General features: G+C 41.8%; 1 protein-coding gene across 1 annotated transcript in view; it reads right to left on the bottom strand.

Moving 5' to 3' along the window:
* Positions 1–5,926: 5,926 nt before the first annotated feature.
* The window catches only part of plcb1 (phospholipase C beta 1), a 27,543-nt gene continuing 8,469 nt past the window's right edge, over positions 5,927–25,000 (bottom strand). The window contains exons 7-32 of the mRNA XM_029450189.1: positions 24,679–24,754; positions 20,847–20,947; positions 19,820–19,983; positions 19,018–19,164; positions 18,678–18,835; positions 18,112–18,194; positions 17,838–17,922; positions 17,589–17,754; positions 15,561–15,616; positions 14,554–14,650; positions 14,022–14,106; positions 13,624–13,748; positions 12,995–13,149; positions 11,968–12,135; positions 11,784–11,883; positions 10,900–11,004; positions 10,456–10,568; positions 10,098–10,248; positions 9,923–9,976; positions 9,591–9,768; positions 9,273–9,405; positions 8,495–8,571; positions 7,345–7,434; positions 7,128–7,185; positions 6,867–6,953; positions 5,927–6,403 (exon numbers count right to left, since the gene is read on the bottom strand). Coding sequence (XP_029306049.1) covers positions 6,251–6,403; positions 6,867–6,953; positions 7,128–7,185; positions 7,345–7,434; positions 8,495–8,571; positions 9,273–9,405; positions 9,591–9,768; positions 9,923–9,976; positions 10,098–10,248; positions 10,456–10,568; positions 10,900–11,004; positions 11,784–11,883; positions 11,968–12,135; positions 12,995–13,149; positions 13,624–13,748; positions 14,022–14,106; positions 14,554–14,650; positions 15,561–15,616; positions 17,589–17,754; positions 17,838–17,922; positions 18,112–18,194; positions 18,678–18,835; positions 19,018–19,164; positions 19,820–19,983; positions 20,847–20,947; positions 24,679–24,754 — 2,965 coding nt within the window. The 3' untranslated portion in view covers positions 5,927–6,250. The remainder of the gene's footprint in view (positions 6,404–6,866; positions 6,954–7,127; positions 7,186–7,344; positions 7,435–8,494; positions 8,572–9,272; positions 9,406–9,590; positions 9,769–9,922; positions 9,977–10,097; positions 10,249–10,455; positions 10,569–10,899; positions 11,005–11,783; positions 11,884–11,967; positions 12,136–12,994; positions 13,150–13,623; positions 13,749–14,021; positions 14,107–14,553; positions 14,651–15,560; positions 15,617–17,588; positions 17,755–17,837; positions 17,923–18,111; positions 18,195–18,677; positions 18,836–19,017; positions 19,165–19,819; positions 19,984–20,846; positions 20,948–24,678; positions 24,755–25,000) is intronic.

Genomic DNA, 25,000 nt, shown 5'->3' with positions numbered 1-25,000 from the left:
CAACTCCTCGTCCTCTTCTTTCCTTTCTCATCTTCTCTCTCTCCTCTTTCCTCTCCTTCTCTGTCTCTCTCCTCTCCTCTTCCTCCTCTTCCTCTCTCTCCTCCCTCCTCCTTCCTCTTTCTCTCTCTCTCTTTCTCTCTCGTCATCTCCTCTCTCATCTCTCTCTCCTTCTTTCCTTCTCTCGCTCCCCTCTCCTCTCTCTTACTCTCCTCTCTCTTCCGCCCTCTCTCCTGTCTCTCCTCTCTCTCTCTCTCTCTGTCTCTCTCTCTCCTCTCTCTCTCTCTCTCTCTCTCTCTGTCTCTCTCCCTCTCTCTGTCTTCTCTCCTCTCAGTCTCTCTCTCTCTTTCTCTCTCTTTCTCTCTCATCTCTCTCTCTCTCTCTCTCCTCTCTCTCTCTCTCTCTCTCTCTTCTCTCTCTCTCTCTCTCTCTCTCTCTCTCTCTCTCTCTCTCTCTCTCTCTCTCTCTCTCTCTCTCTCTCTCTCTCTCTCTCTCTCTCTCTCTCTCTCTCTCTCTCTCTATCATCAGTCAGTCAGTCTGTCTGTCCTTCTATGTATATGTAATATTATAATGTATGTTCCAGTGTTTCCATTTTCCATGTAAACCGCCCCTCCTACACATGAAGGCCACCATCCGAACACACACACACACGCACACACGCACGCACGCACGCACGCACACACACTAAAAGAAGAAGAATAAGAAGAGAAAGAAAAGCCCCCGCAGCACGACCGACTGGTTTCTCGAACACCGGCCTGACTGCGCTGCTCTCCCCGCCTTCCTGCACCCTCTTCCCGGCCCACGCTCCGTGCGAGCCCCGCCCACATCCCGCAGCAGCAGCAGCATCATCATCATCAGCAGCAGCAGCAGCAGCAGCAGCAGCAGCAGCAGCAGCATCGATGTGCCACATTTACATTTCTCTCGCGTGACAGGCCACGACTCGCAGGCCACATTAATCTGCGATGACAGCTCAGATTTTTTGGGGATACAGCTGACGAAAAAAGCGCTATGGCAATCTTCCAAAAGGACATAATGTCACAGAGAAAGATAGGGATGAAGTAAACCATAGGAATAGGAATAGCACAATATTATATAAAATATAACTATACAGGCTTTAATCAGTCCTCTACGGCTCATTGTTGAGCACCACAGAAACGCAGCAGGGCTTTTTATTATAAGGATATTATAAGGATTTCTCCGAGAGAGGCGTTAATAGGCCCCGCGCGCAGGGATCTCTCTCACACAAACCAAAATGAAAGAGAGAAGTAAACAGAGACAGACAAGAGAACGAGAGCATCCTTTACCCGAACATCCCCCGAGGAAGGATCCGGACGCTTTGACCTTTTTGTCGGCTTCAGCAATCAGCTGCATGGCCTCCTTCTCTTTGCCGGAGTTGTCCATGGCGGGCTGGGTCTGCCGCTGGAGGAGAGGTCGGAGGAAACAGGCCGATATCCGCAGTGGACGGAGAGAAGGAGAGCAGAGCAGGATGGAGGAGGGAGACGTCTCTGCTGGTGCTGATGCTGAGGCTGCAGCTCTTCTTCTACGGCGAGACGAGAAAGGGCATTTACGGCTCACTGCCGCCATCTGCTGGAAACAATAGGGACTGCACTTTTTCTTTCATGTGGAAGTAAAAAAATACTAAAATAACCCCAAAGGAATTACAAATATATATTTTAACTTACCTGTAGTGGTATCTGGTCATGCAGAATCTTTATTCTTTCCAGCATCGTTTGCTCATGAATCTTTGACGGAGGTGTTTGCTTATTAGCTGTGTCATTTTGGGATGTTTGCGCACCTTTTCATGAAACCCAAGGTCAAAGTTACACTCACATGGAGTCTGACAAAAAATCTGTTTTAAACCAGTTGCAGTTTTGTACAATAAATACATGTTTAATAAAAGTTATTCTTCCTGTCTAACTATGACATATATGACTCAATATTACAAAACTATATAAACAATACTATCATATTATTGTATAAAGAAATACTACTATAATATTGTCATATTTTCAGTATGCATAATAGGACATATTTTATATATATATACATATATTTTATCTAACAATGTTCTATAATATTATAACACTGTGAACGGAGCCGTTCTGCATTACTTTTAATACTTTAAATACATTTTGCTGGCATAATACTTCTACAGTTTAACTTAAATAACATTCACATTTACTTGTACTGGAGTATTTTTATAATATTGCATTTCTACTAATACTTAAGTAAAAGATCTGAATACTTCTTCCAACATTGCTGTGAGCTCTCCGTCTCTTAGCTTTAGCTTTAACTTCACGTTATATTTCAGAAACATTTCTCTAGTTACTCTGGATAATCACTTTATTAGAGACTAATGTGAAGTTTAAAGTTGTACATTTTCCTGAACTGATCCTTAAAGCAAATAATATGCTCACGTGTGTGATCATTTAATTTCTCCTACACGTTCCTTTGTTATATTACATAAATCTGACATATTATCACCTTAAAGCAGCAATAATAAATATTGTTACGGTAACTATGGCTCACTACTTGCATGTACAAGGTGTTACTCTTCTTCCTCATCGTCCCACTGTTCCTCTCAATGCTATGGAGCGTTGTTTCGGTTCACTCTCAGTACTCAGCATCTCATCTGCATCATTTTCAGCCACAGCAGGCAGATGTTCTCAGCTCTGATAAAACTGGACTGAACCTGCTCAGCAGCAAACAGCGGACGGACAAGCAGGTGAAGGAAGTGGAGCGTCCAGCAGCTAAGGAGACACATATTACCTCAGGATTTAGTTTGAGCTAAAAGAAAGTGAACATTGGATTTATATTGACACAAACATGACCAACAAGATGATTAAATGTCAGTTACGTCTGCAGCTTGTTTCTGCTGCCCCCTAGTGGAGAGCACTGAGACTGACTCACAGTAAATGATCCGTAAAACAGAAACAAAGATAAGATAAGTGTCATTGCTCTTCTGTTGATACAACACATGATGAGCTGTACGTTACATTAGATAGATCCTGAGCAGTCCTGTGTGTTTGAGCTCTTAATGTTGTAATACTGGAGCCACTGAAGCTTCATTTCAGGTTGAAAAGGTTCAAATGGACAATTTATAGAAAGTATAAAAAGGTTTTGTCACATTATGCAAGAGGTAAAACATTTGAAAAAAGACAAACAAATAAGCAAATGCGATTATTTTGATATTGCAACTGTGAAATGATTTAGATATTAGAAGGAATGATCATTTTTACATCCATATTCATATTCACAATTATTATTATGGGATGTTTACAGGCATCTGTAACAAACAGATGTTTTCTTAAGTCTGTGGAATATGATGTGTACGTCTCACACAAAACACAATATTTAATTTAAAATGGTATTTTGACAGACATTTAGCCTTTAACAAATATTGTGCTTCCTGCGGTTTAAAATAAACGGGGTTAATTGTTCAGCCTTACTCACAGGAAGCACAAAGAACCAAACTTTTTGAACATAACGATTCATTGTAGTCCAACAAAAATAATGACAGACCATCTCTCAGCCCTCCTCCACCTTCCTCCCCCGAGACAACTTCAGTACACCGCCTCTCATCTTCGTGCTCACACGCGAACACTTTGTGCAACGCTGTGGGTTTGTCTTGATGTGTTTGACAACAGTAATTACCTCCTCTCAGACGCCCCATCGGTGCATCTTCTCTCGAGCTGTAACACCCGGAACATAAACCCATAACTCGTTTTTGTTTAGATGAAATATTTTTAATTTTCAATCGGTCTTAAAATAGCATTCAGTAAAACCAAAGAAACAATTCAAGTGGCAGAGAAATCCAAGAGAGTAAAGCATGCTCAGTTTAACCACTAAAGCAGGGGTGCGTTCAACAAGGCATTTTGTTGGAGAACCACTTGCAGATGATGTTTTCTAACAGAGCATTTGAAGTGGTAACAGAGTAGAGAGGTACTTTAACGTGAGCTGCTGAGTCTGAACCTTAACGAGGTCACGCACAAGACGGTTCTTAATCAACGGGGCGGAGATCTGAAGGAACGGTTCCCTGCACAAAGGTTGTTGAACACATCTGAAGCCTTAGTCCAGAAGAAAAACAGCAAACATTGTGTGGAAGAACACAAAATGTACAAAGAGCTCCATTCATTTTACATTTTTACAAAAACAGGTTAGACTTTATAACTCTGAAATCATTTGCAACACACATTTCTGCCTTTTGCACGCAAAAAGTAAACAATAAAGTTTCCAAACGTTTTATAAATGATAGTTCTTGATCCTTAATTATCAATAAATAAATAGATCAGATTGATCACTAACATCTTTCACATCGAAACAAATAAATCATGCAGCTTTGAGGCTCTTCCACATCTAACAGGACGTCCAAACTGTCAATCAAGTAGCGGAGCAGCGTGGAGGAGCTGCTGCTCGGGAAACTCATCGTTAACAATGAAACACAAACAGGTGATTTTACAACACTGTTGTACTTATCTCATCATCTTCCCTTAAACATTACTAAAGTAAAAGTCCATAACAGTCATGCTATGATATATCATTTTAATAACTTCATTTCTGTCCCCACATCTCATGAATAAATAAATAAATACACAATCAAAGTATTTAACGATCCAGTGGTCGTCTAGAATAAATGTTGTCACCACATTAAACCCTCTCAGATGGTTTCCTCAAGTGTCACCATCTTCTATGTGCTAAAGTCTAACTATGGATGTCAGCTTATAAATAAACAATCAATTTAAGATACAAAAAGCTTGATAATAAAATATTAAATGCCGTTAGATGCATTGATGTCACATAAAACCTTTACCGTAAAAGAAACACTGAAAAGTGTGCAGTATTCACATTATGTGTGTGTGTGTGTGTGTGTGTGTGTGTGTGTGTGGTGTGTGTGTGTTATATGAAACCATTTGTTTGTGTTTCACTTTAAGTTTGTTACTTTGTAGAAGTCGTCTCCACGACGACCTGAACAACAACAAGATTCAATAACTGCTTCAACACGACTCCAGTGGTTGTGACCCATCGCACAACGTCACGGCAACAACTGTCAGACAGGACAGACAGACAGACAGACAGACAGACAGACAGACAGAGAGACAGACAGACAGACAGACAGACAAAGAGACAGACAGACAGACAGACAGACAAAGAGACAGACAGACAGACAGACAGACAAAGAGACAGACAGAGAGGACAGACAGACAGACAGACAGAGAGACAGACAGGACAGAGAGACAGACAGAATAGACAGACAGACAGAGAGATGATAGACAGACAGAGAGACAGACAGACAGACAGAGAGACAGACAGACAGAGAGATGACAGACAGACAGACAGACAGACAGACAGACAGACAGACAGACAGTTAGGTAGACAGACAGACAGACAGACAGAGAGACAGACAGACAGACAGACAGAGAGACAGACAGACAGAGAGACAGACAGAGAGACAGACAGACAGAGAGATGATAGACAGACAGAGAGACAGACAGACAGACAGAGAGACAGACAGACAGAGAGATGACAGACAGACAGACAGACAGACAGACAGACAGACAGACAGACAGACAGACAGACAGACAGACAGACAGACAGTTAGGTAGACAGACAGACAGACAGACAGATAGATGACAGATAGACAGACAGATAGATGACAGATAGACAGACAGACAGGACAGATGATAGACAGATAGATGATAGACAGACAGACAGACAGACAGACAGATGATAGACAGATAGATGATAGACAGACAGACAGACAGACAGACAGACAGATAGATGATAGACAGACAGACAGACAGACAGATAGATGATAGACAGACAGACAGACAGACAGACAGATGATAGACAGACAGACAGACAGACAGACAGACAGATAGATGACAGACAGACAGACAGACAGACAGATAGATGACAGACAGACAGATAGATGACAGACAGACAGACAGACAGACAGACAGACAGACAGACAGATAGATGACAGACAGACAGAAAGACAGACAGACAGACAGATACATAGAGAGGGTTGTCATGCAGGACAAACTGTTGGGTTTCAGTAAATAAAACGGGGTCTGGTTAAACGCTGGAGTCCAGCAGACTGCATGCGCGAATGGAAATACAAAATAAACCATTAAAGCATCTTTAAAAGAAAAGTATCAGTCTTTATAATCTCCTCTTTTTCCCTCTTACTTCCTTGTTTTTTGACGCGTAGTACTGTCTTGGTTCTTCTTCTCTCCCCGACACGTTTTGCCCTTCAGTCCTCCTCTGACAGACCTTCGTGGGGGGTCGACGGTCGGGACTTGCTGTGACTTCTAACCTCCGTCTTCCTGTCCTGCAGGAAGTCTTCAATCTCTCCGGGCAAACACTGGAACTTCTCCTGAAACTCTGCCTCCACGGCTCCTTGCAGCTGGAGAAACACAAGAGAATTACAACTCACATCGACTACAGATTGTTTTCGTATCGATTCCTTCAGCAGATACTAAGATAAGCTCCTGCTGCAAACCCAACCCAGATTAATCAGTGAGAAACAACACAGAAATGTGCCTTGTTTATTCCCTACTGTTGAGGCAGATGGGTTGTACATTAAGAAAGGCAACCAGCTGTTGTCAGCCATTACTGCCAAGAGTAGAGCAGCTCCAATATGGCTGCCAGAGGGAACGTTACATCACTGGAGCGGCCCGCTGTTGACGTCAGTACTGATCCTAAACTGTGTGGGTGTGGATCCACAGACAGCAGCAGCTTGGAGCTCCGTGAACGAGAAATGTCTTGCTGTGCGGCGCATTGAAGCGTGAAGTATACAAAGTGGTAGGAGGTGCATTGCACTAAAGACAAGAAATAAAGGCAAGAAAGACGACACATGAGTATTTTACCTTTGGTTTCTGGTCTTGGATCTCCTGTATGAGCTCATTGTGCTGCTCCACCAGCTGGTCGTGGCGCTTTGTCTGCGTCTCCTCCAGCTGGAGACAGAAGAGACAGACACAGAGCGTTTCATGGCTGCAGAGCGACTGGGCTACAGCGAGGCTGATAGTGTTGCAAACATGACATTTTCATCATCGTCTCTGCAGTTTTCAGACGGTATAAAAACCCATCAAAATAAATCCTGTAACCCAGATCCTTCACCCTCCGCTCACCCGCTTTATGTTCTGGACGACTTCATTGACGTAAGATTTATTGATCTCATTCTTCTCCCTGGGAACACACAGTCAGAAGAGTTTGAGCTAAACAATTGTTCTCTTCTGACAACCGGCAGCATGGATCAGTGCATGAAGTAGACGAGGGAGATACAGCAGGTGTCTATGGTGAGGTGCAGTGGATTGATGTGTGTGTCTGTGTGTTTGTGGATCGTACTCTTCAGCCAGATGTTTCTCTTTGGTCTTCGCTTGGTTGATCTTCTCTGTTCTCCTTCGATCCATCTGTCTCTTCAACTCTTTCTTCTCCCTACAGCAGCAGAAAAACATTAGAGTTCAGAGCAAACATGAACTGAAAGATTTTCTATTTGGTGTTGAACATTGATTTGTCTGCAGCAGGTAGCGACCCTACGAGGGACACCCCAGAATATCAGTAAAGCATCATATTGAACAAATCAAAAAAAGGCCACCCTTTCATAATAAAAGCATATCAAATGATGTAAACGAACTATAAAGATTTATGTCTGTCCTTCGAGAACCATTCATCCGATCTACTTCACACTGGGCAGGTGTATTGTTGGGGACCCAGGTGAGTGCAGTGTTGAAGGTGGTGCAATTTGGCCAGATGGTGGCGCTGTAACAACCAACCAAGTCTCAAAAACACAAATGGATGGATTTTTTGATGGTGCACACAGTCCTGCCATAGCTGGCCCTCAACGTTTGCTCAAATGCTGTGGGAAGGGCTTATATTACAAACAATATCATCTCCTGAATACTGCGTGCTATTGCAACCATATTTGGTGGACATGTGCAGATATGATGTCTGAGTGACCATGACAGATTTGGTGCCATTTGGCCAATAGGTGGCGCTGTAGCATCATCATCTATCTGTAAAGGACAGCATCTCTGTCTGTGTTTGTATGACTCTCCAATTGGCCGCACACTTGGTGGGTGTGTGGCTGAGGACTCCAGGGAATGCAGTGTCGAGTGTGAAGTCGATCGAGTGCTGGGGGCCTGCTCCGAATGTGAACTGCACTCGTAGCATCGATTTAAGAAATGATTGTTAATACAAACAAAGTACACAAAGAGACTTTCAAACATAGCAATGCTTTGGATTTTATTCTGCTCTGCCAAATTGAATTTATACCGTTCCGATTTGTTCAGTTTCATTAAATGTGATGTCTTCCTGTTACATACTGTGAGCATGACGAGATGCTCTGCAGAGAGTCAAGATGCCTAACAGCTCAGAGGAACTGCTCTCCAGGCTGCAGTACATCTGTGATGAAAGCAGCTCTTAACAACGTCATTCTTTGTGTAATTCCCCACAGAGATTTGACACCCGACTGTGTGTCATTTTAGTCCCATCTTACTTGTCACAGATGTCTTTGAGCTTCTTCATCTGGGTGTTGTGACTGTCCTCAGCCAGACTGCTCAGTCGCTCTGTGAGCTGGAGGAAACATTTGACATGTTCAAAGCAAACTGGGAGGTAACACAGAGCCTGTTGAACGCAGATAATGCCTCATATGCATATTTAAACATTACACAACACAAATAATACAAACTGGGGGGGGGGAGCTTCGTGGTTATATCTATTCGTTAAATTGTTTAACGTATTCGCAGTGCCTCGCAAAATGGATTTAATTTTACAAAACATATATTTAAAGGCATTTGATTCCCAAAAACATGGTGAACATGGATCCTGCAGAAACCTTTGACTCTAATATGTCAACAAAATGAAACAACCAGGTTTAATGTATGCAAATGAGCAAATATTTAATAAGATAATGCTTCATTTGCATATCTAACATAACATTTCAGAAACTAACTATTCAAAAAAGGATTGTCTTAATGGAAGTATTTAATTGGGGACGGTTTATCTATTAGTTTAGTTTACCCTATTGACCCTTGATTTATAGATGAGCAGCACATAATATATATATATATATATATATATATATATATATAATATAATCTCCTGTTTTTAAATGATATTGTTACGTTCTGTTCTGTTCATCATTTAATGCCCTTTTTATTTCATTTTTAAAAATGATTATCTGCCTGCAACAGAAAAGGAGCTTTAAGGGAGTTCATCCAAATATAGATAAGCACAACTTTAGGGTAGCAGCAGCCGGTTTTGTTCGACTTTACCATTTTAATATGTTCTTTCTGTAGATACTTCTGACTGTAGTACTGCTCCTGCCTCAGAGCCAGAAGCTGCTGCTGCTGCTCGTCTGTCAGCTGCTTGAGGCGCTCGTCTTTCTCGCCGTCCGAACCCGAACCCCTGATGAACGTACACATCAATAAATGAATACAGATGTGCAAAAACAAAGCAAGTATTCCAAACTACTTCTACGTTGCAGACTCTGACATTACAATCATTAAGTATATTTGACTTCACACTGAACAAGTGAATGATGAAGACATATTTCTCAGTAAATCCTTTAATAGCACAGGATGTGTGTGTACCTGCTCTTGCTGCACTGTCGGGTCATCTTCTTGTACTTGCTGTTGATCTCTCGGAGGAGCTCTGAAGTTTTCTTCTGGTGCCTCCTCACCAACTCCTTCAGCTCTTTAAACTGACGTCTCTGCTCCTTCTGGTAAACCTTCGACTGCTGCAGACTCTCCATGGCGCACACGGGGACATCTGGTGCCCAAAGTGATCACACGGCATATTTTAAATAAAACTCTAACGTGTTGAAGAAACTAGGTTTTGCATTTTACATAAATTCTGTTTTATTTAATTAAATATAATTGAGTCAATGCAAGCTGAGAGTTTAAAGCAACATGTAAATACTGACCTATTAAAACACCTAAAACCAGATCTTCACTCTTTGCTGCAGGTTTGGCTGCTTCTGAAATGCAGAAATACATAAAAAACAACATTTAAATGAACAGAACTAAAGCTAAAAAGATGAATATTAGCATATTTAAGATGCTCTTTAAGCACTCTTTAAATGTGCAGGTGGATGCTACCTGTCGTAGCTGCTTGCTGATTGGCTGCGGAGGCTTTGGGCGTCGTGGTGATGGGGGTGTGGCCTGCAGGGCCAGAGGCGGGGCTGAGCCCGTTCTCCAGTGGAGCTGGTTTCAGATCGTTCTTGCGCTCTGCACAATTGTCTGCCTCATCCTGAATAACAACACCAAACAGAAGCAAAGACTGTGAAGTCCCTCCGGTGGAGCACAGAGATAATTACACCGACAGAGAATTACATTTATCTTAATGTTAATGTTCAGTGTAATACTTGAAGCGGTTCTCTATCCTATCACAAATGCATCCAATAGAAATATTCAAAACAGAATTACAGCCAAATATTGTGAGAGAAAAGCGGCAGACCTCCGTGTGTGTGTCCTCCTCCACGTCCTCCAGAGTCAGCGCCGCCAGCTGTTTGGACCTCTGCTCCAGGAGGTTGACATATCGAATAGGGTTGGACAAAGCCTCGATCACATCTGGAGGGAAATATAGAGAAACAGATAAACACACAGCTGTACACTTATTGTATGTACTTAAATACAATTGTTCTTTACTTGAGTAGTTTCAACTTCTACTCAACTACATGTATTTGATTTTGCAGATTTAGATGATTAATACAGAATATAATCTACACATAACTGTTGATGTGTTATTAACTGTTACAATGCAGTGTGTAAACCTGCAACAATAAATACATCAATACTTATAATATACTAGAGGCCATTCTGCATAATGAGTACTTTCACTTTTAGTACTTTAAGTATATTTTGAGGGTAATACTTTTGTACTTTTATGCAGGGATTTTACCTGCAAAGGTGTCTGGGACGTAATCTTTGACCTCGATGTAGACAAACACAGCTGGGAGAATCAGAGACTGGTTTTTCTCATTCCTCAAGCTGATGTAACGATAACCTGGAAGAAACATTTGACAACACGGTCTGATGTTACATGATCGAAGGTTGTTTTGCGTGAACAATGATGCAGGAATCTGGTGAGACGGAAAGAGAGACATGCAGTCAACAGTCCTGTAAGAACACAATTACAAGCATTTTAATTTAAAGAGGTGAATGACATTTCTCCAAGCAGCAGTAAGTCTGTGCAAGCTGTTATTGAAAACAGTGGGAGCCAGGTGTCTCTCAGGAGGTGAGGTGAGTCGGAAAGTGAATAATGTGACGAATACACGAGTGCATTTAGAGTCCACACACAATAAAATGTATGAATCTAATAATCGTTGCAGTTGGTGGCTTTAAAGATGTCCTTTTTGCTACTCAATAGTACTTTTTGACATATTACAACATAGTATTTTATCATTTGTATTTTCTTGTGTCAGAATTCCTGTTTTTGACAGTTTTCTAGCATAAAGCTGCATTTACACAAGAAAAAGGCATTTTTGGGAGGTGAGAAACGAGTGCCAATATGGCGCCACGGCAATCTAAACAATGTGGAGGTCATCTTCTCGTACCTTTGAGAGGCCCCCTTAACTTCCTTAGGGCTTGGGCCTCATGTTATGTCTTCAGACATGAACATATGGTATATATTAGTAAACTTAATGAATAAGACATTGTTTATTAAGTCTATCTTAACAACACCACCCTGACTGGAACCAAGACCTCACAGATCACCACTTTAAAGCTCCACACAGAGAAAGTTAGGGATCAAAGAGTTTGGATAAATCTGACGAACATAACTACCTTGTCTTATGGCGGACACTGGAATAATCCGATGACCGATAAACTTCCCTCCTTCCTCAAAAGCAGCGATTCTCAGCGAGGCCAGAGTCGGAAGAATCACCTGTCAGAGAGTTGAAGTCACACACATTACCAGACAGATCGGACGACGGTGGTGTACGATTAGATCCTCTCTGCTGCGTCTCACCTTTTTGAAGACAATCGGCTCTTCGTCCCACACCGGGTTGATGGCGTTGTTGTTCTGGGAGGTTTTGGTCTTCAGCGCTTTCCTCCGGGTGTCCGCAGGAAGTCCAAACATGTCCACCTCCACATACACACCCACCCGCCGTTCAGTCAGAAACTGGCCTGAAATGACCTGGAGGACAAAGACAGACAGAGACGACATGTTGGGACGGTAAACATTATATATAAAGTAATAAAGGAGCGTCTCTTTCTTACACAAGCACCAGTTGTAACAATCACATAAATGTTCTACACGTAAGGTCTTTAAAGGGATAGTTTGGGTCCTTTGTAGTGTGTACTTATCCACAGTCGGTGTGTTATCTACAGTAGATGGCGGTCAGGACGCCCCCAGTTTGGAGAAACAGACAGAAGTACCAGCACAGAAGCTAAGAAATGTTCTGCTGTGGAACGGGGGCAGCAGGGAAACCTAAAAAAATATCAATATCAGTTCAAGTGTACGTTATATTTAGAATATTTTCACCGCTTTACGTTGCGGTGAAACAGATACACAGTCTTTGTTTCCAAGGACTTGGTTCTCTCTACGAAGCCACCAGACTCCATTGATAAAAACAGTAATTTTACCTCGCAGAACGCAGGAGTTGCTGGTCTACTGCTGCCTCGTTCGTTAAGTTAATTTGTGTTGTTGTGTGACTTTGATGAATAGAAATAACCAAAGTGACAAAATAAAACCAACTAACTAACCTATCGTGGCAGCGGTAAACCAGGAACTCCTGTGTTCTGCGAGGTAAAATTACTGTTTTTATCAATGGAGTCTGGTGGCTTTGGCGAGACTATAGATGGACATTACGGCTTCAGTTCTCCGTCAGTAAGGGCTGTCTGACAGCAAGGCAAAGCGGTGAACATATTCTAAATATAGCGTACACTTTCTTTTAGGTGGTTTTGCTGCTACCCCCGTCCAGAGTACCTCTTACAACCCCACTTCAAAACATCCTAACTATCCCTTTAACAAAAGGAAAGCACTGCGGTCGCACCTTCACAGAGAGGGTATTGGCTACGATGCCGTCCACTGTGTTTTCTGTGAAGGGGTCAAAGTGTTTGTCTGGCCGTCTCATGAACTCAGGCTTCAGTCTGTAGCCACTCCGCCCGTTGTACTCGAACATGAAGAGATTCAGCTGCATGGACAAATCTGGAACAAAAAGCGAATATTAAGTTTGAGGCTACAAAGCACCAAATTTGCAACTGTGATGAAACAATTCTGGTACATTGGTAGAAAAATGAAAGGTACAAGACAATTGTACATAAGCACTTTAAGAGACACATCTACTATGAGTCCTAAAGAGCATTTAAAATAAGTATTTTGCCATTTTACCTTCTGATTTTGGATGAATTCTGGGATTTAGTAACTTTGCTGCAGTGTTTGCAATGACCTTTCATGATCATGGCAAGTGTTAAAATATTTATAAGCACTTTGCCAGAACATCACATAATACTCGAGCATTGAATTATCCACGAGAGTTTTGTGTTTGTGTTTTGAGGCGGTAACATTACGACAGCTCACGGCATTACTCTATTGCAGCGGTTCCCAAAACGGGAGGTTAGGTTCCCCTCTAGGCGTCGCTGCTCTGTTGCACAACGTGTTGACACTTCTGCTCGTACTCACCTATAGTTTGGTAGTTGAGAGCCACGAGTTGACAGCCGGCGTTCCAAAAAAGCTGCGGCATGAAGTTGGAAGAGTCCACTCTGGTTCCTTTTGGATAGATACGACTCAACTGGGATTTATTATATCTGGTTAACGGAAGGTTAAGAACAATTACGCAGGTAGTTGTGATGCCATATCTGTCCTTGATCGTTACATTGTACGACATTATGTTCAAATGTTTCTGTCTTTTTATTGTTGTTTCGCTGTCATTTTACACGGTGATGTCCAAAGTTTCTGAGTTAGTGCCGATCATTTACCTCCGTAACTCAGTGACGGACACATAATTTAAAATAAAAGCATCACAAGAGAACGAGGAACACAAAGTATGTATGTGGTGCTGTAACTGTTGCCAAGGATACTCCACAAACTCCACTGGTGACTTTGTGAGGTGCTCCAAAGCTTTGGTCTCCACAAAAGACGACATGTGGTAACAGCGGGCCGCCTCTACACACACACACACACACGCACACACACACGCACACGGACACGCACACGCACACGACACACACACACACACACACACACACACACGCACAGGGAGAGACAGAGATTTTTCATTAATTACCTTGGTTTCAACATGATTCCCATATTCTCTTTGGATATCAATTGCAATACTTTTTGCATATCAGTCATTTTTCTGCTTCTGTGTTAAACTGCAAGCACGCAAACTTTGCATCGCCTCGTGTAGAAGCAGGATAATGCGTTACACGTTAACTTAACTTGAAGAAATACTGGCATGAATGACAGAGAAGAGTTCAGGCATGAAATTAAATTGAAGGATTTTGCAGCTTTGTGGGACTGCTGTTCCAAGACTGGTCTTACAGAGAGAGAAAGATATAAAACAATGTGAGTGTGTATCACAAGTGTCGGCTCGTGATCTGCTTTTCTTACTCTTGGAGGCTTCGAAGGAGTTGAACTTGGTTGGCTGGACATAGTTCACCAGAGTGGACATTTCCTCTGTAGCCACCGCCTCCCGCTCTGCTGAGCCCTGACATCAACGACAACAGGAACAAAGTTTCAGAGTAAAGTTTCACATATTGACATCAGTGGTTTAATGGTCTGATGGCTGCATGTACTGGGAGGGAACACACACACACACACACACACACACACACACACACACTAATATTTGTCTAAAGGTTAAAGGATGATGTATAATGTACACCTTTAAACATTGTGTTCGGGGTTCTAGATGAAAATGGTCAGCATGTGATAAAAACATTTATTCTGTTGGGTAAAAGATTTATTTTTCAAAATCGAATCCACGTTTCCTAAAAAATACATTGTGAAGCCAATTTATGTTAACAAATAACAGCTACTGTACAAAGTGGAGAACACAACATGAAGGGGGAAAGATGTGGGACTATATAAAACACAACGACATATTTCCTATTAATTCCAATTTAATTCCAATTAATTAATTCATATCTTTTGTATTTCCTTCCATTTTTCGTGGTTATTTGGTCATTTCCTCATATTATGGTGTTTGTTGTGTGTATTATATTTTTTATTATTGTGCAATTTGAAAAACTACATTAAAACAGGCGGATGGATATGCACCTACAGTGATAGGAAAGCAATGATTAGTGGATTAGCGGAGAGAGAACAGCCATCATTGTTTGTAAGGTTGAATCTCACGGAGGACGAGACACAGAAACAACAACAGTACACATTCAGAATAAACAACGACAGCGAGAGGACTGAACAGCGACACCATATAGAGACAAAAAGCAGCAAGTGTTTGTCAACAGAAACCTTCAGAGTACACGACAAGATTAACGATGACGATGGCGTGAAGAAGAAACACGGAAACGATGAAAAGAAACAACATTGGTAACACGTTAACAAATGGCGACAGCGGTGAGGGTCCCTCAGCTTTGTGCGACGTCACCACTGACCTTTTTACCATCATCATCTTCATCATCATCATCTTCCTCACTCTCAGCCTCCATCTCTGTTAAAATTAAAGTTAAACAAGTCTTCATCCTCATCGTCTCTTCTTCTTTTCTTAATATCAAACAGCAGTAACCCTGACCCTGTGTGTTCAGCTGATACTGTGTACACAAGTCAGATCACAAGGTTTGTATTCTCACTGCACACACAACACCATCATGTACACACTTCACTTTGAACAGTTACCCGACAGCCGTTTCACACCAAGCACGTCCCAACAATCGCACAGAAATGGATAAACGCGGCGACGACCTCCAAATGAAGGACAACATGTGGCTGTCCGAGCAGCTGGGATACGATGAAGATGAGGACGTGGCTGATATGCACTCGCTAACGGTATGTGCTGGAGGAACGAGGCTCAAATTTGGGCTCCGATTAGTTCATGTACTGTGCAGTTAATGTTCTCCGTCTGCATTCTGTCGTGTGGAGTGGAAACGGGCGCCACTCATTGGGCCTCATTGACCAAAATGAAACACAATGCGGATGGTGCGGAGTTGTCATGCGGAGTATTTGCATTCTGTCTCCCCGCGTCACGCTTTTGCATCGCTGTGGTGAGAAACGACTCTGAAGCTGGCAACAAGTCCTGAATCAGGGTTAGACAAAAAAAAACATTCTTATGGGAGAAAGGTGCAAAGAAAACAGCTGATCAAACACACGGCAGTGTGGTACATGACCGATGCTGATATGATAACCAGTCATTTCACATTTCTGTATTTTAAAAAGACGTTTATAACCTTTAGTTTCTGCACCTGAGGGTGAGAAAGGCTAAGACGTAGTGATATTTAATATTCTTCTTCATCCGAGTGTGTAGAAGCTGAAAGCCATCTGCCTTCGTATTAGCAGAAGGTAATTGATCAGCTATATTTACATTATTGGAATAATACAAAATAATATTTCCCACTATGCTTTATCGGCCCGATATGTACCGTGCATGCCGAGTATATGAAGGTTTTTTTGGTCCACATTACAATCAAACCAGAAACACAGTTCTGCACAATATCTGAGTAATAAATCACAAAATATCAGAATATAAACAGAAGGCTGTGGTTTTGCTTTAACTTCTCTGCAGGTGATTATTCAGCCCACTCGCAGACTAAAGGGTCATGGCCGGTGTGTGAGTGTGTACTTCAGCACTAGTCTTTGTGCACGGCTGGCCTCTCGGTCCCAGACCTGTTTTCAGGATTTGCAGTGTCAATAAGGCTCCCTCATATCCGACTGCACTGCTGTTTAATCGCTGTCCTGAGCTTCAGAGCTCTTCTGGGACGTCCTGTTCATTACTGAGACCTCCCTGATGAGCTGCAGAGGACTGCAGAAGGAAACCGAAGACACCAGTGAGAGCAGGAGGGGCAGAAGTGTCACTTTGGCCAAAGTCATGGTGGAAATGATCGAATAATGTGAAGTGTCCTCGGACTTCTGAGGAGACTGAATCCAGAAAGTAATTTGTGTGATCGTTTTCACGTTTTGACTTTAATTGACACGTTTAATAAGCTCCAGTCAGATAAACTCTATCGCTGCCTGATAGTCTTCCAAAGTCTTTGAAGGAACGTGTGATATTTGTCACATTTTGCCCACTTCCTCTAAATCCTTCTCGTCTCTTTCTCTTTTCATTTCTTGGGTAAATATGTCACATTAATCTCGTGCGTCTGAATCTCTGCAGACCAGCCACCGGTGGCGGCGCTGCCATCATTGTACTCCTTCCAACTACAGCTCATTTGGTGGTGACTCACATCTGTGAGGACACATGTCTGCTGCACGAGGAAACTGTTCACATGAGCCACACAAAACAAAACTTGGCAATTCGCGTTACTGAACGAAACGAACGCCAGATTTCTCTTTGGCATTAAGATTCTGCAGCCAGATGCGATTCCTGCGGTTATTAAAGCCTGTTTTGTGTTTTGACACAAAGACCATCAGCGTGTCGCAGCTGAACACATTTCACACGGAGTTCTCGTCCTTTTGTCTTTGTGTCTTACCTCCTGTGTTGTTGCTAGGAGACGCTGCTTCGTTGCTCTGATTGGCAGCTTGGTCCGTCGGTCGTTTGGTGTCCGTGTTATTGGAGGGTTTGTGGGATTTCTTGTTCTTGATGAGAATTTTTCCCATCAGCTCCTGAGGACTCGGCAGAGGGACACCCGACTCCACCTACAAACACACGGGGATGATGATGTAATGACGACTTCCTTCCTTGTTTAATATAACATTCGTCCTGTGTGTGTGTTACTTACAGGGTATTTGTCCAGAGGGTCAATCAGCAGCGCTTCTCCGAAAATAGATTGACAATATTCAGCCATTTTAGCCTGCTGCTTCGAACTGAAGGATACGATAAAGCAGGAGGTTCAGCGAAGCAGCAACAGAGAAACACAAGACAGGTTCACAGCACACGAGGAAGAACTGATCACAACGTGTACAAGATTAAACACACTGAGATGCCGACCCCTGGATGTCTGGAAGTGAGTGAGTGAGTGAACATTGTGTAAATGAATAATGACGGGTTCTCACGAGTCCACGTGGTTCTCAAAGGAGAGGATGACGGGGAAAGGTGAAGTCTTGAAGGCGCACTCTGCAATCGCTTCAAGCACTTCCTGGAAAATGAAAAACACAAAATGACATCAGTGCCAAGAAAAGAAACACAATCAAAGCAGAGGATTTACACACACAAACTAATCCAACAGTCTGCCTTTAAACTGTTCTTACTTTTACGCACATCTAACATTACAGCAGTTAACACCATAAAAACAAAAGCAGCTTCACCACTAATGAGGTCGTTGGAGCACCAGAAGGTCATTGTTGTGAGTTTTGGGCACTTCATGAGTTTAAGATGAAGATGGGAGAAGAAACATTTGGACAGAATTTGTGGCCTCTAGTCGTGAGAGGTCACGTGTAGTTTACATGCTTATTATGTTTTCCTTTAATATGAGAAGTAATTGTAGCCGTGAAATAAATATAGAGAAGAAGAAAGTGCAATATTTCCTCCTGAAATGAAGTGGAAGTGAAGCATGAAGTGGAATTACTAATTGTACGGTGAACAGGAAGCTTCCATGTGAAACTACAAAGTGCACACACACCTTAAAAGAGATTTCCGACGTCATGGTGAACCCGTGTGTGATGACCGGTTCCTCCTCGGCCGTTCGTCCTTTCCACACATCTAGTTCCACACAGCGGCATCCAGCCAGAAGCACCTGCCGGTACATCTCCACCGAGGAGCTTCCTGCCAGCTGACCCGCTGACACACACGTGAGACGTGAAGATTAAACGACAACTTGTCCACGTTGTCAGTGATTATAAATCATCGGCCGTTTAGTGAAGGTGATTTACTGAGATGTTCAAAACTATACCATCTACTAATGCCATGTGTGTGTGTGTGTGTGTGTGTGTGTGTGTGTGTGTGTGTGTGTGTGTGTGTACCTGTCAGGTATGTATTATGTGATGAGTTGATGATGTAGTGAGACAGGGGGTAGCTCATGTCTTCAGACTGATCCAGTTTTTCTGGTGGGATGATCCCGTTTTCATCACTGGACAGATAACTGGAGAACGCCTGCAGGGAGATGACACCTACGTAACACACACACACACACACACACACACACACACACACACACACACACACATGCACCCACACACACACACACACACACACACATGCACACACACATGCGCACACACGCACACGCACACACACACACACACACACACACACACACACACAGATTAGGAATAGAAACGTCAGAATACTTCCTGCTTTGCATGAACTGTTTGAACAAATGAAAACTTTAAAACTTTCTTCATCAACACTTATTGTGAGTTTAACAGTAAAACAGCTTCATGTTGACTTTATACATATAATATATATACATATATATATATATACATATAATATATATATATACATATAATATATATATATACATATATATATATATATATATATATATATATATATATATATATGCAAAAAGCGATTGAAAAATAAAATCATACAAGAGGTGCTGCCACATTTTCCTCTGGCAGGATCCAACACGTGTGTGTATGTGGGAGGGCTGCAGGAGTATTTTGGTATCCACCCATGTACACATACGCAACTCATGCTGCTAACAAACGCAGCTGACTAGCTAATGGCATCTTAAGCTATTTACGAATACAGTGGAAAAATAGCAAATATCCTCCAGTGTGTGTGTGTGTGTGTGTGTGTGTGTGTGTGTGTGTGCACCTTGCTTCAGCTGAGCCTGGTCATGTTGGTGCCTCTCCATCAGAGAGTGTGTCTGTGCAGGACGAAGAGGCGGGTAGAGGATTTCGTTCAGCCTCGGGTCTCTCTGCTTGTTGTTGATGAAGTCTGTCATCTGCTCGAGTGACAGCGTCCCGTCATCCCAGCCTCTACAGGACAGAGGTCACAGGGTACTACAGGTGTCTACAGGTGCTCAAATCATATCAAACATCGGAGTGTGTGACGTCCGATACAGCTGCAATATGTCCATGTTATTATTAATTAAACCACACGTACAGAGATTAGTGCATTAGTCAAATGAAGCTGATACACATGTTTGGATGAATAGATGGAGTTATTTCATTAGCTGGATGAGATGAGGATTAGAGCTACAATGATTAGTTCATCAGCAGAAACATCATCTCCAACTGTTTTGATAATTGATTAATAGTGAAAATGAAAATGCTGTTTTCACCTCTCAAATGTGGAGATTTCTTTGTTTTATATTATATCAAAGTGAATATGTTTGGGTTGTGGACTATCCTTGGATTTTGAGACACATTTTTTGACTATTTTCTGACATTTTAGAGACCAAAAGATGAATTAAGAAGATAATCGGCAGATGAATTGATAATGAAAGTAGTCGTTAGTTGCAGCTCTGATGAAGATGTTTTTCTAACTGTTGATGAAGCAGAAGATGAAGACTTTGTTTTGACATCTGTGCCCAATGTTTCGAAGCTTTTATAGACTAATAATCGTTTGATTATTCAATAATTTGCTGAACACATCTCGAGTTAACACTGTGGTTAACACTCCAAAGTTAAAGACACGTCCTCTCTTTAATCCCTCTCTGTGTGTACAAGTGGGACAGAAGATGAATCATTATTCATCACCCTTCTCATATCAAAGAAATTGGCCCGAAGCAACATAACAACACACTTAAACATGTCGCTTGTTTAACGTGAACGAGTCTCTGAGCTGCTCACAGGTCGGTGACTGCAGCTGTGGATCAGGAGGTTTTCTAAACTCTTACCGCAGTTTGAAGATGACGCTGAGCTCCGGACGAGGACACAGGCTGTCCAAAAAGCTCCTGTAGACGTCGAGCGTCAGGTCCTCCAGTTTGATGCTGTCACCCTGTCAAATATATAGGACATGGACATTAACATAAGCACATTTTTTAATTAGCAAGAACTGGAGCTTCCAGCGTCTCACTGCGTTTCATCCTCTCCCTACTTCCTGTAAAATAACAAACATATTTTTATACCTTGAAAATAATCAAACATTTCTCCTCATCTTATATTTATCTCCCCAACTCTTCTCCATTAAAAATATGTTTTCTGTGCTCGCAGGAATATTAATGTGAGAGGGGAATCTGACTTTTCACTGGTTGCTTCAAAAGTTGATGACCCAGATTTATTTGAGCTCATCCCACCTCCGTGAGTCAGGACAGAAAGCATCAGATAAAAGCCTCCACAGAAGACAGAAGACAGAAGACAGAAGACAGAAGATAAAGACAAAGACAGAAGACAGAAGACAGAAGACAGAAGATAGAAGACAGAAGACAGAAGACAGAAGACAGAAGACAGAAGACAGAAGACAGAAGATAGAAGACAGAAGACAGATAAAAGAAGACAGAAGATAGAAGACAGAAGATAGAAGATAGAAGACAGAAGACAGAAGACAGAAGATAGAAGACAGAAGACAGAAGACAGATAAAAGAAGACAGAAGACAGAAGATAGAAGACAGAAGACAGATAAAAGAAGACAGAAGACAGAAGACAGAACAGAAGATAGAGACAGAAGACAGAAGACAGAAGATAGAAGACAGAAGACAGAAGACAGATAAAAGAAGACAGAAGACAGAAGATAGAAGACAGAAGACAGAAGACAGATAAAAGAAGACAGAATACAGAAGATAGAAGACAGAAAGCATCAGATAAAGCCTCCACAGAAGACAGAAGACAGAAGACAGAAGATAGAAGACAGAAGATAGAAGATAGAAGACAGAAGACAGAAGACAGAAGACAGAAGATAGAAGACAGAAGACAAGAAGACAAGAAGACAGAAGACAAGAAGACAGAAGACAGAAGATAGAAGACAGAAGACAGAAGACAGAAGATAGAAGACAGAAGATAGAAGACAGAAGACAGAAGACAGAAGACAGAAAGCATCAGATAAAAGCCTCCACAGAAGACAGAAGACAGAAGATAGAAGATAGAAGACAGAAGACAGAAGACAGAAGATAGAAGACAGAAGACAGAAGACAGAAGACAGAAGACAGAAGACAAGAAGACAAGAAGACAGAAGATAGAAGACAGAAGACAGAAGATAGAAGACAGAAGACAGAAGACAAGAAGACAGAAGACAGAAGATAGAAGACAGAAGACAGAAGACAGAAGATAGAAGACAGAAGACAGAAGACAGAAGATAGAAGACAGAAGATAGAAGACAGAAGACAGAAGATAGAAGACAGAAGACAGAAGATAGAAGACAGAAGACAGAAGACAGAAGATAGAAGTACAGAAGACAGAAGACAGAAGACAGAAGACAGAAGACAAGAAGACAGAAGACAAGAAGACAAGAAGACAGAAGATAGAAGACAGAAGACAGAAGATAGAAGACAGAAGACAGAAGACAAGAAGACAGAAGACAGAAGATAGAAGACAGAAGACAGAAGACAGAAGATAGAAGACAGAAGACAGAAGACAGAAGATAGAAGACAGAAGATAGAAGACAGAAGACAGAAGATAGAAGACAGAAGACAGAAGATAGAAGACAGAAGACAGAAGACAGAAGACAGAAGACGATAGAAGACAGAAGACAGAAGACAGAAGACAGAAGACAAGAAGACAAGAAGACAGAAGACAAGGAAGACAAGAAGACAGAAGATAGAAGACAGAAGACAGAAGATAGAAGACAGAAGACAGAAGACAAGAAGACAGAAGACAGAAGATAGAAGACAGAAGACAGAAGACAGAAGACAGAAGATAGAAGACAGAAGACAGAAGACAGAAGATAGAAGTCAGAAGACAGAAGACAGATAAAAGAAGACAGAAGACAGAAGATAGAAGACGGAAGACAGATAAAGAAGACAGAAGACAGAAGACAGAAGATAGAAGACAGAAGATAGAAGACAGATAAAAGAAGACAGAAGACAGAAGACAGAAGACAGAAGACAGAAGATAGAAGACAGAAGCAGAAGACAGAAGACAGAAGACAGATAAAAGAAGACAGAAGACAGATAAGATAAGAAGACAGAAGACAGAAGACAGAAGACAGAAGACAGAAGACAGATAAAAGAAGACAGAAGACAGAAGACAGAAGACAGAAGACAGAAGACAGAAGACAGAAGACAGATAAAAGAAGACAGAAGACAGATAAAAGAAGACAGAAGACAGAAGATAGAAGACAGAAGATAGAAGACAGAAGACAGAAGACAGAAGACAGATAAAAGAAGACAGAAGACAGAAGACAGAAGACAGAAGACAGAAGACAGAAGACAGAAGACAGAAGACAGAAGACAGAAGATAGAAGACAGAAGACAGAAGACAGATAAAAGAAGACAGAAGACAGAAGATAGAAGACAGAAAGCATCAGATAAAAGCCTCCACAGAAGACAGAAGACAGAAGACAGAAGACAGAAGACAGAAGACAGAAGACAGAAGACAGAAGACAGAAGACAGAAGACAGAAGACAGAAGACAGAAGACAGAGACAGAAGACAGAAGACTAGAAGACGACAGAAGACAGAAGGGGCAGAAGACAGAAGAAGACAGATAAAAGAAGACAGAAGACAGAAGACAGAAGATCAGAAGAACAGAAGAAGAAGACAGAAGAAGAAGACAGAGACAGAAGATAGAAGACAGACGACAGAAAGACAGAAGACAGAAGACAGAAGACAGAAGAAGAAGACAGAAGATAGAAGAAGAAGACAGAAGACAGAAGTAGAAGACAGAAGACAGAAGAAAGAGAAGAAGAAAGACAGACAAGAAGACAGGAAGACAGAAGACAGAAGATAGAGACAGAAGACAGATTAAAAGAAGACAGAAGACAGAAGACAGAAGACAGAAGACAGAAGACAGAAGACAGAAGACAGAAGACAGAAGACAGAAGACAGAAGACAGAAGATAGAAGAAGAAGACAGAAGGAAGAAAAGAAGACAGAAGACAGAAGACAGAAGACAGAAGACAGATAAAAGAAGACAGAAGACAGAAGATAGAAGACAGAAGACAGAAGACAGAAGATAGAAGACAGAAGAGAAGATAGAAGACAGCAGAAGAAGAAGACAGAAGACAGAAGACAGAAGATAGAAGACAGAAGACAGAAGACAGATAAAAGAAGACAGAAGACAGAAGATAGAAGACAGAAGACAGATAAAAGACGACAGAAGACAGAAGACAGAAGACAGAAGACAGAAGACAGAAGATAGAAGACAGAAGACAGAAGATAGAAGACAGAAGACAGAAGACAGAAGATAGAAGACAGAAGACAGAAGACAGAAGACAGAAGATAGAAGATAGAAGACAGAAGATAGAAGACAGAAGACAGATAAAAGAAGACAGAAGACAGAAGACAGAAGATAGAAGACAGAAGACAGAAGACAGAAGACAGAAGACAGAAGATAGAAGACAGAAGACAGAAGACAAGAAGACAGAAGACAGAAGACAGAAGACAAGAAGACAAGAAGACAGAAGACAGAAGACAGAAGACAGAAGACAGACACACGGAGCTGGAAAAGACTGCGTGTGTCTTAAATGAGGTGATCCAGAGGAAGCAGCTTCTCGAAGCATGTATGTAACTCTGAACTCATGTGTGTCTACTGTTTACTGCCACCAATAAGAACACAAACGTATTAGAAGTGTTTACCCGTCCGTAGGGCAGTCTGCAGTTCTCCAGGGAATTCTCTACTCTCTTTCTGTCTGACGAAAACAGTCGAACAATGCTGCAAAAGACAAAGACAACACAACATTATCACCTCTCTTAAATATCTCCCCCCTGTAATTAACAACCCCACATTTACTCCTCTAACTCCCCCTAATGTCGTCTTCTTACTCCCCCTACCTTCCCCTCCAAAATGTCACTTTTTATAACCACGATCTTATAACTTCTCCTCCCTCGACTTCCATCAACTGACCTTAATTCTGCGCCTGCTTCTATCATACAGCTTTCCTTACACAGGTATTATCCC

Source organism: Cottoperca gobio, chromosome 15 (genome assembly GCF_900634415.1).
Source record: "Cottoperca gobio chromosome 15, fCotGob3.1, whole genome shotgun sequence".
Taxonomy (NCBI): Eukaryota; Metazoa; Chordata; class Actinopteri; order Perciformes; family Bovichtidae; genus Cottoperca; species Cottoperca gobio.
The sequence above is the reverse complement of the archived record's forward strand: the minus strand, read 5'-3'. Positions and strand labels throughout refer to the sequence as shown.